General features: G+C 38.8%; 1 protein-coding gene across 1 annotated transcript in view; it reads left to right on the top strand.

The window, feature by feature from the left end:
* Nucleotides 1–2,345: 2,345 nt before the first annotated feature.
* bcr (BCR activator of RhoGEF and GTPase) overlaps nucleotides 2,346–16,713 on the top strand; it is an 81,089-nt gene continuing 66,721 nt past the window's right edge. The window contains exon 1 of the mRNA XM_051093430.1: nucleotides 2,346–4,589. Within this exon, the coding sequence (XP_050949387.1) occupies nucleotides 3,113–4,589 (1,477 nt within the window). The 5' untranslated portion in view covers nucleotides 2,346–3,112. The remainder of the gene's footprint in view (nucleotides 4,590–16,713) is intronic.

Genomic DNA, 16,713 nt, shown 5'->3' with positions numbered 1-16,713 from the left:
GGCCCTAAAATAAACAGTAAAACCATACGTTCATTATTTAAATTATAAAAACAATTATACGTGAGCTGTCCTCGCCACTGTAATATCTAAGATTTAACACTTGAAGGCGACATATACACAAAATTTGGCGCTAAACTACAGTCAAATTACAATGACATCATCTTATTTCACATATAAACACAGCTGCATCTTTTGTGTAACCATTGACCAAAATCTGTTAAATTGGCAATAGCATAAATGAAGCCTGTCATAACGGAATGCACATTTTATAGATGTCCTGAGCTGTCCTTACGGTTGTAATGTGTAAGATTTAACACTTGAAGGAGACAGAGACTAAATTTGGCGCTGAAATACAGTCCAATGACAATGACATCATCTTATTTCACATATAAACACAGCTGCATCCTTTATGTAACCAGTGACCAAAATCTGTTAAACTGACAATAGCATAAATGAAGCTTGTCGGAATGTACGTTTTATCAGAGTTGGGGGTAACGCATTCCAAGTAACGCAAATTACAGATTACTTTTTTAAAGTAACTAGTAAAATAACACATTACTTTTCCATTTACAAGAAAATATCAAATTTCAAAATCAAATTATTAATCAATATTAGTATATCAAATTCAAATAAGTAACGCCAGTTATTTTGTTTCCCATTTATTGACTTCCGGCTCCCTTTGTCCTAATTAAATATGTTAAAACAAATATCCTGCATGTATTTAATCCCATTTTATTAACCATTGTCTTTGCATTGACCTTGGATGAGCAAATCCAACCATACAAATAAGCAAAAACTAACGTAACACATTACTTTCGGTAAAAAGTTACATAACGTAATTTGTTACTTTTTTAGGGAATAACGTAATAGTGTAACGCATTACTTTTAAAAGTAACTTTCCACAACACTACATTTTATAGATGCCACGAGCTGTTCTTACGACTGTAATGTCTAATATGAAACACTTGAAGGCGACAAAGATAAAATATGGCGGTAAAATACAGTCCAATTACAATGACATCATCTAATTTCACATAATAAACACAGCTGCATTATGTAACAAGTAACCGAAATCTGTTAAATTGACAACAGCGTAAATGAAGCCGAAATGCACATTTTATCACTGTTGGGAGTAACATATTACAAGTAACGCGAGTTATGTAATCAGATTACTTTTTCAAGTAACTAGTAAAGTAACGCATTACTTTTCCATTTACAAGAAAATATTTGAGTTACTTTTTCAAATAAATAACCCAAGTTACTTTTTTTTTTTCATTTATTGAATGACAGCTCCCCTTAAATATAATTAAATATGTTAAAACAAATATGTTGTATGTATTTAATCCCATTTTATTAACCAACGTCTTGCTGCTGACCTTCGATATCCAATTCAACCGTAAAAATAAGCAAAATTTACTTTACATAAACTAACATTTGTGGTGAAATTTCTTTTCCTGTGTTCTACTGTACAGACGTGAATTTACTTTTCCTTCAGCCTGAGGCTGATTCATTTCTCTTTTGGTGTGAAAAGGCTTTTATGTTTGCCAAATATAGAACTTTTTATATTAAAAACAAACAAGCAAGTCCTGTCCAATTAAAAAGTAACGCAACACAACCCATTATTTTAAATAAAAAGTAACTAAGTAACGTAACTAGCTATTTTTTAGGAAGTAACGCAAGTAACTTTCAACAACACTGCATTTTATAGAAGTCCTGAGCTGTCCTTAACGGCTGTAATTTCTAAGATTGAACACTTGAAGGCGACAGAGACTAAATTTGGCGCTAAAATACAGTCCAATTACAATGACATCATCTTATTTCACATATAAACACAGCTGCATCTTTTATGTAACCAGTAACAAAAATCGGTTAAATTGACAATAGCATAAATGAAGCCTGTCATAACGGAATGCAAATTTTACAGTGCCTGTAATTAGCTATATACAAAAGCAAAAACCTGAAAGATCTTATTTATGTGCAAATTATATTATTGCACATATTGTTAAATAGTTATTTATCCATATCTAAAGACAACAACAACAACAACTAAAAACAAAACATAGAATAGCTGTATTTAGTGCAACAGGGATATTACAAAAATATTTGTTCTACTATATTGTGGGTGTTCCTTCTATTACAGGCTTCACAAGAACAGGTTTCAACAAAAACAGACTGCATTTCTCCTAACACATGTAAAAAGTTTGATTTTTAAACCACGCCACGCTTACTACAAGCTCCCCTGGCCTGACCTATGCGGTGAAGCAGCCTGTCGCTTTAAATCGACCCCAAACTGGAAGAGCTGTCAATCATGTCTTTTAGTCCCGCCCTTTCCTGCAGCAGCAGCAGCAGCAGCAGCGGCGCGTCTGGTGGCTTTTCATACAGAGAGGCATTACGTACAGCAGACTCGCCAAATCTGTACAGTCTAATTATCAGCGACAAAATGGGATAATCGTGAGCGTCTTCAGAGAATTTCGTGAACGGGAACTAAACGACCAATCGAGGAGAGTGATTTTTTTTTATTTCCAGTCTTCACAGACGTAAGCACAAAGGGCTTTGGGGATAATGGTGATAAAAAAGATATCACATTATGAACGCAGGAGAACTGGAGTAACGTACATCGCCTCAGACACGACCGGACCGTATAATTTTTTTATGGCGACTGGTTTAATTTGAAAAGCATTCTGAGGAGTATTTGGTTCATCCAGTGTGCTCTGGAGAACAGATGCTGTCATTGTCCTGGGGACCGAGATTTGTCTGCAAGTGGTTTCGTCGGAATGGTGCGAGAGATGAGAATGAGCGTTGCTGTATTGTTTCCCCGCGAAATGCTTAATAACGGTCGTTCTGTCGTTGAACAACTCGAGCCCAACGACGACAATTTTGGTAAAGTAACAGAAAGACTGAGACTTCTAGTGACAATTCCAGGGAAATCATGAACGAAGTGTTTTGTAAACGTTTGTATTAAGTGTTATTGACGAAATATCCTTTATTATGAACGGGCACTGCCGACTTTTCATACTTTCCTCAATTTTCCGTTTCTTCAGCTAAATTCCACTTAGTTGGAGATACTTGACCCTGTGTTTCTGACCAATTTGATATACCCTGAGCAAACACAATGGTGGAGCCTGTAGGTTTCATTGAAGCCTGGAAAGCACAGTTTCCAGAGTCCGAGCCTCCGAAGATGGAGCTGAGGTCTGTTGGAGGAATCGAACAAGAACTGGAAAAGTGCAAAGCGTCTATTAGACGCTTGGAAATGGAGGTGAACAAAGAGCGCTTTCGGATGATATACCTTCAGACGCTGCTCGCCAAGGAGCGAAAGAGCTATGACCGACAAAGATGGGGTTTCAGGAAGCCACCCCATATGACAGAAGGAGACCCGCAAGCTGTTGGTGCCGATGCTCAGCATCTCCATGCACAGGAGCACGGACAGCCCGAGCGCAGCAGGTTTCAGCCTGTGGGGGAGTCCAGAGCAAAACCACGACCACCCCCTGCCAGGAAGTCAGCCTCCCACGGTGATGGATTGGAGCTACAGTCATCATTCGAGGCACACCAGACAGAGGCTGACGGGCTTTCGCCATCAACACAGAGGGGTGGAGTTTCCCCTCGACGACCCCATCCACCCCCGGACAAGGAGTTGCCCTCGGATCCATCCCCTAAAGACAAACCAGGCATGGGGCTTGGGGTGGCCGCCTTGCGTTCGAACTTTGAGAGAATCAAACGGGCCAACTCGCAGTCGGCCAGCGATGGAAAATCAGGGCAAGAGAAACCTTTCTACACCAACGTTGAGTTCCATCACGACCGGGGCCTGGTGAAAGTCAATGACCGGGAAGTCTCGGACAAAATTAGCTCTCTTGGGAACCAAGCCATGCAGATGGAGCGCAAAAGATCACTACATTCGCTTCCAGGAAACCTTGCAACAGTCGCAGGTGATCTGCGTCCAAGGCCTGTCTATAGAGGGCGCTCAACCGAAAGCACCTGCGGGTACGACGCCGAGTATGAAGACGGCGAGCCCAGTCCACGCTATGGCACTGCTAGACCAAACGGTGCCAAACCCCCACCCCCACCATGGCAGCCGTCGGATTTCCAGCCATACACTAGTGTTTACGTCGGAGGGATGATGTCTGGTGAAGGTGGTGATGGTAGGGTCACTATGAGGGATCACGGAGGAAGCGACGACCATCTTCTCACCTGGCCCAGGAGGTCGTACTCACCCGGGAGTTTCGAGGATGTGGGAGGCGGAGGAGGCGGATACACGCCGGACTGCAGCTCCAACGAGAACCTGACGTCCAGCGAGGAAGACTTCTCCTCGGGACAGTCCAGTCACGTGTCGCCCAGCCCGACGACAGCCTACCGCCGCCCGCTCCGAGAGAAGAGCCGCTCACCTTCTCAGAACTCCCAGAATTCTCAGCACTCGTTCGACAGCAGCAGTCCCCCTACGCCGCAGACGCAGAAACGGCACCGGCAACAACACGTCGTGGTGTCTGAGGCCACCATTGTGGGCGTGAGGAAAACAGGACAAATCTGGCCCCATGATGGAGACTCCATTGCTTCCAGTCGGGCTTCCCATGACAACAGTTACCATGGAGATCTAGGTGAGTCGTGATGTTATTGTTGTTGTTATTGTTGTTGTTGTTGTTGTTGTTTTTTTGCCACAGGTGAAGCGGTTTCTAACATGTATCAAATGAATGCTGTAAGACTCTAAATGAGACATGACATCACTGATGACATCACTGTCATGCTAGCATGGCTGATTAATTGCAAATCAAATGAGTGGGCATTTTGTGTTTTTCTTCTACTCTGCATGCTTGATCGGTCAGCTTCTCAGTTTTATCTCCTTTGTATTTTGTTGTTCTTCCGTTAAATCCCTCCTCTGTCAGCTTCTGTGCTTCCCGTCCCAAGCTATTGTCCACTTTTGTTTCACGCTCTGTCTGTATCGGTCAGACACCGTGGTGACTGCTTGCTGTGGTTGGTTAGTCTGGTCCGATGAGACTCGTATATGAGGAATAATTAACTGGACAAAGCTAATTTATGATTGTGAGGTCAAGATGTGCGTGTCAGAGTTTGTTTCTTTATGCAGCAGAGGAGCTGAGGAGCTTTCACTCATGTCACATGCTGCTGTAGGAATCTCCCAAGCAGGACACAGGACAAAGACCCAGTTGATGATTGTAAATTGTCATGTGTAGATGCATATTTGCATTCGTTTTATTGGTACTGGATGTTAATATGGTGATCAGTAGACTTTCTGAGTTTATAATGAAGGAATCATTCAGTTTCTGTGATTGTTTCAATAGAGTGAAACTCGTGTGATCCATCTCTTGTGATATGCTGTTGTTAAATGTAGGCAGAAGAGGGAAAATGAATGAGGTGGTGAACCTTGTAGCTGTTTTGAGAGAGTTTGATAGTCATGTGATAATCTTGTGTATTTTACACTTCTACAGGTCACATACAAATGCTTTTCCTGCAAAATGTTAGTTTTAGCAGCAAAACTTGTCCCTTATTTTGTGGAGGGTCCAGTGAAAATGTTGAGAGGGCAGGTAAAATATGAATTACTGGACTAGCTGGGTCAGGTGAAAAAATCCTGGTCTCTAAGACTCACCAAGGCTGTGTTTATTTGATCGAATTACAGTTGATTTGTTTGTAATACAGTAAACAGTAATATTGTAAAATTTGATTACAATTTAGTATAAAATTAAAATTTAATTGATTTAAAATGTAATATATTTCTGTGATGGCCAACCTGAATTTTCAGCAGTAATTTATTTGTTAATTTGGTCAAAATACGGTAAACAGTAATATTGTGAAATTTGATTACAATTTAATATTAAATTATAATTTAATAGATTTAAAATGTAATTTATTTCTGTGATGGCCAACATGAATTTTCAGCAGTAATTTATTTATGTTTATTTAGTTGAAATACAGTAAAAAGTAATATTGTACATTTTTTTTTTTATTGCAATTGTATACATATATATATTTATATATTTGTATTTTTTTGTATTTATATATTTTGTATTTTGTTATGTAATTTATTTCTGTGATGGCAAACCTGAATTTTCAGCAGTAATTTATTTTTGTTTGGTCAAAATACAGAAAGTAATATTGTGAAATTTTATCACAATTTATATATAAAATTAAAATTTAATTTAATTAAAATGTAATTTATTTCTGTAATGGCCAACCTGCATTTTCAGGAGTAATATATTTCTGTTTATTTAGTCAAAATACAGTAAATGGTAATATTGTGAAATTTGATTACAATTAAATATAAAATTAAATTAATAAAATTAAATAAAAAAAATTTAATTTATTTCTGTGATGGCAGTTGTACTGCTTAATGATTTTTGGAAAACAATGATGTGTGTTTTTTTTTTTTTTTTTTTTTTAGGATTTTACAGGATTTTTATGACTACAAAATTCAAAAGAACAAAACAATTTATTTGAAGTAGTATTTTTTTGTAAATTATAAATGTACTATCAGTTTGGATATGGCATGTAATACATAACATTAGTGACTGGTTTGTAGTTTTCAGCACATTTTTGTTGATGCATTCAAGACTATGACAAGTCATTTTTATAATTTCAACAAAACCTCATTTATGTTAGCCAGCTACATGACAGTATTTTACAACAAACATTCTCAGAAATATTACACTCTCAGAAAGTTACAAAAGCTGTCACTGGGGCAGGAGCTTTTCAAAAGATACACCTTTGAATGTGTTGGTCCCTTAAAGGTACATATTAGTACCTAAAGTGTACCTAAAAAGTACAAACATTAACCTTTTGAAAAAGTACCACCCCAGTGACAGCTATCGTACATTTTTTTCAGAGAGATTTAGCAATTTAGAAAAACAAATATGTGAAGGCATAAAAATGAATGTACATGAAGAATGAACACACAAATTAGCACACAAACTAGCCTAAAACTTTCACTGACTTCAGGCTGGTGTCCAATTCTTATTGTTGCATCCTCTAAACAACTCTTTACTACTGGCCAAAAGTACAATATAGTACTTTTACCTAACAAGCAGGTATCTGGAAGACTCAGCCAGAGAGACCGATATCCATGAGCGTGACTCACCAGGCTGCTATTTCCACGGTCAGACTGTCTTATAAGCATTCTAAACTTTGAACTGCTCTGTTTCATTCGGTGTCTTTTAACTTGTTTCTCGCCAAGAAGCAGAAAGACATCAGCTATCAGAATGACTACAGGGGAGGCGGTGTCATGTGGCACGCTTGGCTTGAAATCCCAAGGCTTTGAGCTGATGAGGTGAATTGCACTTTGGTGTGAAGCAGACAGACCCGGAGGGCGTTGGCACGGCCCGTCCATTCAAATGCCAGGAAGATTCTCTTTGTGCGAGAGTGAGATAACACAGAGGGCGGACGAAGATAGATATACACCAGCTGAGCACCGTCCAGCTCCAGGTCCTTTTGTCCTCATACTGAGTTGAAAATCAGTGTGAATAAGTTTGAACGCCACCTTGATTGTTTTGAACAGTCAGCTGGCTTGATATAACCCTGATGAAACCCCAAATGCTTTGCTGCTTTAATATGCAACCAGTTATCTGCAAATCAGTTTACATTTTAGCTTGAGATGATTTGCACTTCTGCTTCTCTTAAACAGTCAGAATGAAATCAATAGAGCAGCGATTCATCTAATGAAGAAAGCCTTCGCAGGCCATGCAGGTTACCATTAGCGTGACCGTATGCAACTTATCTTGCCAAGAAAAAGATTCTATCTTCTGCCTTTTTATTTTGTTCGACTTGCTGCTTAGAAACATGATATTTTTAGAGGACACTCCCAAGGAGATAAATGAAATCCAGTGGCCCAAAACCATAATTCTGTAAGAGAATAGGAAGGCAGGATGACGTAGCGTGTGCTGAACTGCTGTCTCTCGCCTCGGTGAACATGTGAAGATGTGGGGGCTGCTGAGACACAGATAGGACATTGCATAATGGTGTAAGCAGTCCCACACATGAATGTGCACATATGCATGTGTGATTTTTATGTTTGCATGCATTTATTATATTAAGGACTTCCAAATTGCCAGCCTAACCCTGTCATCCTTTGAAAATGTGCATTTCGGAAGTATTTTAATAAAAACATTATTTCAGCACACAGAATCAGGCCCATCTGCTGAGGTTTCTGCATCTCTTGTTTCCTCATCCTCCTCATGGGACTGTTCCCACAGTCAATGTCCCCCTTGTAAACAACTATTGTAATTGTTTCCCGATGGTCCTCTGGCGTTTTGAAGCGGGCATCCAGGAAGAAATGTCTTTCTGTGGTTTACAGATCAGTAGCAGTGTCCTTTGGGGTGAAGAGTGAGTGAGTCATGGAGAAAACAAGAGGCAGGGGATGACAGAAAACAGAAAGTTCTCAGACAAATACCCAGGAAAACATCAGTCATTCATTAAAAGGATCAGGCAGCTGCTGTGCTCTGTGTTCAATATGTTTGCATAAGGCACAAATGACGTTTACAGTGACGCTGACACTTCAGGTAGTTGGAAAACGACTGATGGTTGTGTGGAAACTCAGGATAGTCACTTTCTTTTCTCCACTGCATGAATATAAACACTTAGTCTTTCAAATGGTGTCACGTGGGAGGACATGCTAATAAAAAGAAAATTTAAAATGTATTGTGAGTTAGGGCTGTCGAACGATTAATCGTGATTAATCGCATACAAAATAAAAGTTTGTGTTTGCCTAATATATGTGTGTGTAATTATTTTTATATAAATACGAACAGTTACATATATATTTAAGAAATATTTACAGGTATATGTATGTATTATTATTGTTATATAAAATATATATAAAAAATATTTTGTACATAACATATTTTTCTTAAATATATACATTAATTAGTGTGTATTTATATGTACATAATAATTACACACACACACTAGGCAAACTCAAACTTTTATTTTGTATGCGATTAATCACGATTAATTGTTTGACAGCCCTATTGTGAGTAGATAAACCGATAAACTGAATAAATAATGGACTAGACGTCATATATAATGAATTTAATTAGAGATGCACCGATAGGATCTTTTTTGGCTGATACAATACCGATTTTAACAAAAAACTATCAGCCGGTTCTGATACTGATATTGGTCAGATGCATAAAGCAGGGCTTTGCATTTATTATTACGTTAAGAAATAATGTAGGGTAAAATACCGGTAAATAATACAAAATAGCCATAAACATTACAAACACAATTAGGCTATTTAGTTCCCTTTTCTCCATAACAAATTCTCTAATATTGTATTTAGGCTAAATATAAATGTCAAGCCAAAACAAATAAAAAATTTTTTGGAGCATTTTTCCGCAATAGAACAATTGAGATATGACAGGAAGCGAGTAGGTGAGAGAGAGGGGGATGGGATTGGGAAAGGTCCACGAGACAGGATTCGAACTCGGGACACCCGAAGCGCAATAGTGCCATATGTTGGCGCTCTGCCCACAAGGCTATCGGCGCCAAAAAAACAAATTAATTTAAAAGCAAAACTGAAACCTACCTCTCTCATTCTGCACGAATCCAAATGTTTTCATATTCGCGACGTATCTGGATGCTAAAATAGTATTTATTATGTAAACTATAGGCTTTGTTCTTCACTCACATTATTGACGTAAAACATCATACTTCACATAGGCTATATCAGCTGGTCACACTGAGCTGCATAGACTGTCCTACGGACTATTTAAATTGAGCAGTGTAACTTTTAATGTTTTTTTAACTGTATTTTATTTTGATAATGAACAGGCTGCGATGTCAAGTTAGCAAAAAATATGTTTGCGTATGAGGCGCAGACGTGATCACTGCAACTGTTATTGGTATCAGTGATACTCAACCTTCAGTCATAAAAAAATGAACAAATATTAAAAATAATTAATTAATAAAGTAATAATTAATAAAAATAATTAATCTTGCATAGTCATTTGTACAGCAATCAGACTACATTCATTGGCCTGTATGATTTTGATTTACTAAAAGGAGCCTGTTGTGCTCTTCTGCTTCCCTTCATAGAAAATATTTGACCGAATTATGTAAGATTTGTCATGAGGTTCCATGAAAAGTGTTATCCTTGACACATATGAATGCCTTTACGAGGGTGAGGCTGAGTGAGAAAGAGGTGTGGACAGGAATGGAGGTGTGTGTTCAGCTGAATGCTTGCATTGTCCAGCAGCACCGCGTTGAGGTCAGGCCGTCCAGTCGCTTATTTTTAGACAGGCACTCCAGATCCACAGAAGTGTGCTTTCTGGTGTCAAGTGAAGACTGAGAACAGAATGCACACTGAGTATGTGGAAACGATGACTGTGGTCTTCCCTCAAATAAAAAAAAGGCTTGTTGTTTTGTGTTCAGGCAAACCCGGAATATCTGGCTAATCTACGCGTCTCCGCTGGTGTGTTTTGTAATCTTTGCCAGATTTTATTGCAGAAAAGAGTTCCACTCTAAAGATAGCTGTTTGTTGTGTTTTCTAAATAGAAACTGAAATGCAAGACTAGCAGAAAGAATAGCAATAGTGGGGGATATATGTGGGAAAGTAACACAAATTCGTGTTGTGAAAATATCACATGGACATCTTGATTAACGCCAGTGCAACAAGGCTCTGCCTCCCAGCGTGTTTGGAAAGAGAGAGTGAGAGCTTGTTGTCTGAGGACTTTCTGCCAAATAGCAGTAAAGACAAACTTTTTACAGCCCCCTTCTAGCTTCCTTCTCTCCTAGTGAGGAATAAAAGGGGAAGATGAAGGGGAGCACTTTACTCAGCTCATCCTTCTTATGTTACATAAAGGGATAGTTCACCCAAAAATGAAAATTTTGTCATTAATTACTCATCGTCATGTTGTTCCAAACCTATAAGACCTTTGTTCATCTTCAGAACACAAATGAAGATATTTTTGATGAAATCCAAGAGCTTTCTGACCCTGCTTAGACAGCACTGCAACTGCCACATTCAAAGCCCAGAAAAGTAGTAAAAACATCATTAAAATAGTTCATGTGACATCAGTGGTTAATTTGATAAAGTTAAGAGTACTTTTTGTGCACAAAGAAAACAAAAATAAATACAGCTGCCAGGAGCAATTACCAGGGTTCAAGCTGTGTAAGGCACATATGAAAAAATACATTATTTAGCAAACCTGTAACTACCTGAATCAGTGATTTAAAAAAAAACAAACATTTTTGGCAAATCCAGATAATTTACCATAGAAATATTATGTTTTTTAATGGTCATGACTGTTATAGCACCAGTCGTCGTCCGATCCCCTTAAAACTCTGCATGCTTATTTAAATCACCTGTCGCATGTGCTCACCAGGTTTTGTTAGACAGGCCCCTTTTCTAAACGTCCCCGTTACAGCTTCCCAAAGGGTAAATTTCCAAAAATTTTTTTTTTTTTTGCTAATTATTGACCCGGTCCCTGCAGAGTTTAGCTCCAACCCTAATCAAACACACCTGAACCAGCTAATCAAGGTCTTATTAGGTGTACTTGAAACTAGGGATGCACCGAAACGTATCGGCCGAAATGCTTGCGCGTTTTGTCAGTAAAGCCGGTTCTGTAATCAGCGGTAAATGCCATCAGGTGCGTGATTTCACGTTGAGCTGTATATACTACACACAGCCGTTGTTCACTGACGAGCTGCGCAAATTCACACTGATAATGAACATGGATTTGCGCAGCTCGTCAGTGAACAACGGTTGTGTGTAGTATATACGGCTCAACGTGAAATCACGCACCTGATGGCATTTACCGCTGATTACAGAACCGGCTTTACTGACAAAACGCGCAAGCATTTCGGCCGATACGTTTCGGTGCATCCCTACTTGAAACTTCCAGGCAGGTGTGTTGAGGAAAGTTGGAGGTACACTCTGCAGGACACCGGCCCTCCAGGAACAAGTTTGGTGACCCCTGACCTAGAGAGTCCAGAGAATTGTACTGCAGTGTTTTTTTCCAGATTGAGCGAAAAGCCTAGGACTAGTTCGCAAAAGTAGGGTTTTTTTTACGCCTTCTCAATCATTTAACAAACAATTTGATTGACAGCAGTGGTTCTAGAGGCAAAGTTGCCCGGAATGAGATGTTCTATAGTATGATTCGAATATCATGCGACGTACAGTTGTTTATTCCCTTCAAAAATGCGATATCCCCCAGTGGCTGATTTCTAATTTCTCTCAGGCCTACCGAATTTCGGTTTGATTGGCCTCCGTTAACCATGTCTCTAATTTGAAATGTCCTTGTAAACACTTGTTGCACTTTGGACCAAAACAGTGCACACCAATTTTCATGTTGATAGGACAAATGGTTGCGCAGTTATAGCCATTTTTATGTTTTTTCTCTCTTATAGCACCACCAAGTGGCCAAGCTCTGCAATTTTTTTTCCCTGTGACCTCAGATTGAGCTCTTACATAAGTGTTCTGAGTTTGGGAAGATATCTCATTCCCTTCAGGAGTTATTGCCATTTTACTAAAAGTGGCCCTTCCCCTTTCAAAAGTTTTGGCGCCCCTTTGCGATGGTGAGTCGAAAGTTCAACTTGTTTTTTTTTATAATTATTGATATTCACTCCAAAGAATCATTCTGCACTGGTTTGGTTCAGATTAGGCGAAAAACCTAGGACTAGTATGCAAAAGTAGGTGTTTTTGAAAATGCGAAATACCCAAAAGATTTTGCCAGGCTCACAAGCGTTTTGTCCGACATGAGCTAAGGATTCCAATGACATAAGACACAAATTCAAGTTTCAAGTAAGTCTCTACGACTTACGGTTTGGTCTGCATGATCAGTTTTAAGTGGAGATCGCCGATCCGTGACCGTTCTATCAACTACAATAGGGTTTCTGCGCTACGCGCTTGCACCCCTAATAATTTTATTAGACAAATTCTTCAACATGGATTGGCTAATGTGAGTCTGACCTAACACTATACACTTCAGGCAGCAGTTGGATTAGCTTAGTGTCTGTAAAACTCAGATTTTTTGCATAATTTGTAGCTGTGATGCTTCACTTGTACTTTCATTAGGCGTAATATGAGCACAAATCTAACATGGCATCACTGCCCACTCAAGCTGTTGATGTATGGCTGGCGTTGTAGCTGTAGATCAGGGCATAACTGCCGATGTGAGAGGTGTACGGCAGTGGGCCAAGCTGATGCGCTAGGCCAGGCACAGATGGCCAAACCCCTGCAGAGCGTTTCCTGGTGCAGGGCACTGCTCTGGCTGGCATAAGCTTGGGAATGCGGAATGGACAGTGACCCCACCCACCGAGGAAGAGCAACCCAACATCACCCCATAACCCTACCGCACTCCACCCAGACCGCGGCTCCATCAGCCTTTCCAGAGCATGCGCAAGCACGCGTGTGGGGTTTGAGCGTGTGTCGGCCGGGCCACATGTGCCAAGTGCTCAAACACAGGGGTTTTTGTCGCAGCACAGATGCAGCCATTCCAACGGACAGCACATGGAGAAGAAAAAAAAATCAGGGAAAGGCTGGCATTACAGAGGCCCACCCTGCACAGATTTACTGCTTATGTAAACTACGGCTGCTCTGTTTGCTGGCCTTTTCTGACAGCGGGACTATTGTGGCGATCACGGTATGAGTCAGGCAAGACTATTTAGATAGGAGGTGACTTCTGTCGCACTTCAGATTACAACACAAATCCGTGTTGTCATACAAACGCGGAGCGTAATCTCAAATCCTGTTTAAGTCACGAGAGGAACAGTCGTTTTAATCTGTGCTTCATTCATCATGTTGAATGCCTCATCCCAAATGGCTCTTACAAAAAAACAAGCAAATGGTTCCTGGCTTATTTACAGTCAGTTTATGAAAATGGGCTTGTTTGCACGGTCAGTACCTTTTGTTTTTGGCCTTCCTGCAATTGCACTTTGTGGCATGACATAAATCAACTTTAATCCCCCCTCTGCTGATAAAACTAAGACGTTCCAGATTGTTCTTTCTTGTGGTTTAATGAAGCATTCGTTTATTTCAGCCAGAACTGCTCCCTCATGTAGTCTGGACAGCTGCTTTGAATCTAGACTGCTTGCAGCCAATTATTACACTCGCACCTTTGTGATGCGCCTCTGGGTTTTCGACCAAACAAGGGGGAAAACCAGGAAGAGATCAAAGCGTTGGCCCCAAAGGACACTGGGGGTCCCCTCATAACTGAATTATTTTAAAGAGCAGAGGGGGAAACCCATGCCAAAGGTTGCTCTTGCCAAGCAATCCATGCAAAATAATGCAGGCTTTTTTCCACGTTTTTTGTTTCTCTCTTATTTGTTATTATTTTTTGTGTTGCTGTCATTTTTGATCATGCCACACAATAACTCAGTATCAGTGTTTTTTTTTAGTAATTTTATAAACTATTATAGATTTTATTTTATTTTATTTTGTTTTTGTTTTTGTTTTACCAGTCAAAAGTTTTTGAACAGTAAGATTTTTAATGTTTTTTTTAAAGAGACTCTTCTGCTCTGCCAAGCCTGCATTTATTTGATACAAATTATAGTAAAAGCAGTAATATTGTGAATTTTTACTATTTAAAATAACTGCTTTCTATTTGAATATATTCTAAAATGTAGCTTTGATCACAGGAATAAATTACATTTTCAGGATCATTACTCCAGTCTTTAGTGTCACATGGTCCTTCAGACATCATTCTAATATGCTACCATTTTTTTGTTGTTATTATTATTATTATTATTATCAATTTTTAAAACAGTTGAGTAGTAAAATATTTCACATTTTGCTGTACTTTAGATCAAATAAATGCAGGTTTGATGAGCAGAAGAGATTTCTTTAAAAAAAAAAAAAACATAAAAAATCTTACCGTTCAAAAAACTTTTGACTGGTAGTATATGTATTTTATTTTTTCGTATTTATTGTTCTGCATGATGACATTTTCTGAATTTAATATCATTTAATTTGTTTTTTATCTAATATTTATAAATGATTATATTTTTAAACAGCTTTTTCAGTTAACCAAATTTATTTTTTAAGTTATAGTAAACAATATCAGCATGATTAATGCATATCTGCAACGCTCAGTTTGAACTCTTTGTTTAAGAGCCACTCCTGGACAATGTTCTATTAGCCTGTCTGACAGTAATAGGATCTGTCACCCTCGCCAGCCGCACGCGCCCTCCTTTCATGCTCAGGATCGAGATTTTCTATTTTCTTTAGTCTTTACAATACTCTCTTCCATTCCCCAGCTGTCAAACTCAACCGTCAGACTATACAACAGACAAAAAAAAGAAACTAACGACAGTGTGGTCTGTACTCTAGGCAAGAAATGGATTGTGTATCATGACAGATCAAAACACCGGTCTATTGAGGCTTATGTCAAAAACAATAAGTCTGGTTCCCATCACCGCACTACTGTAAAGGATTAGGGTCAGGGATGTGGCGAACAGTGTTATGACTGTAGCGCCATAATAGGGCTAAAAGTGGCTTTTGGAGGAAAGGGTTAATACTCAGGTTATTCCAAGTAAAGGGTAAGGATTAGACTAAGCGTTTTTCGGCGATGGTTTATGCAAATGATTTTTGATATTTAGCTGGGTGCAAGATTTTAAAGTCTGAATACTGCAACTCTAAGTCAACTGTACAATTACTACAGTCTACTAAATATAGAGAGTGATAGTGAAATCTGTTTCAGTTAAGGCTGGCAGTAATTGTATAGTTAGCTGCAGTTATCAGTATGTGGTTGAATGGTAGATTGGCTTTAGTGGTTGATTGGAACGGGGCCGTGTGTTCAGAGGAGAGAGAGGCTGAACTGGATTTGACAGGACACTAGGGAATGCATTTGTATCTGCTCTCATTCTCTCAGACTGGAGTGATAGGAGAACACTTGTACAGTGGCTGCAATGACAGGATCATTCTATTTCTCTCATACACAGCCTGCTGTTTATATAAGGTCATTTTGTGTCAAATCAATTTGAAACTTCCCTGACTCAATTTTTACATTTTGCTGTATTTTGTTCTGAAGAAAGATATAGACATATAGTGATGAAAGCCAAAATTTTAAATGTCATAGATTAATATTTACTGAGTAATTCACTGTTTTGTAGAAGGGGGTCAAAATGGCAATTTTCACAGATTTAGAGCCAAATTACAGGGGGTTAAAATGACTTCAGAAAGATGGCAGTGTCATAATGTTATTTTTACACAGAGATTGATAGGTCTATTAGTAAAATCTTTGTTGCATTATGTGCCAATGGTGACCATTCAAAAATTGGGAAACAGCACATTTCAAGCTTTTCTCCAAAGTTTGCAAGCCTGTAAATCAAGAAGCATTTAAGATATCTTAATGTCCTTTTAGATATTGAGTCTCAACAAACTTTTCTTTTGGCATCTTAATATTTAAGCCCCTACATTGTTCGGTTCCAGAGATATTGGAATTTCAATATGGCTCCAGGGGCAAATCGTTACACATTTTCAATGATCAAAAACCCAATGCGGGTCAATTTGCAAAAATACGATGCTTCTCTTCTTTTATAGAGGAATGTCTGAAGAAGAAATAATGTTGAAACTAAAAATTTATCTCATTTCTTTCTGTCAAACAAAACGTACCTATCTGAGTTCTTTTTCAAAAGTTTGTGTGCTTATAACTCCAGATATATTGAAGATATCGCCATAGGATTTTAGATTCTAGTTCCTAAAGGAGTAGTTCACTTCCAGAACAAAAATTTACAGATAATTTATTAACCCCTTTGTCATCCAAGATGTTCCTGTGTGTC

This window comes from Labeo rohita, chromosome 21 (genome assembly GCF_022985175.1).
Source record: "Labeo rohita strain BAU-BD-2019 chromosome 21, IGBB_LRoh.1.0, whole genome shotgun sequence".
NCBI lineage: Eukaryota > Metazoa > Chordata > Actinopteri > Cypriniformes > Cyprinidae > Labeo > Labeo rohita.
The sequence above is the reverse complement of the archived record's forward strand: the minus strand, read 5'-3'. Positions and strand labels throughout refer to the sequence as shown.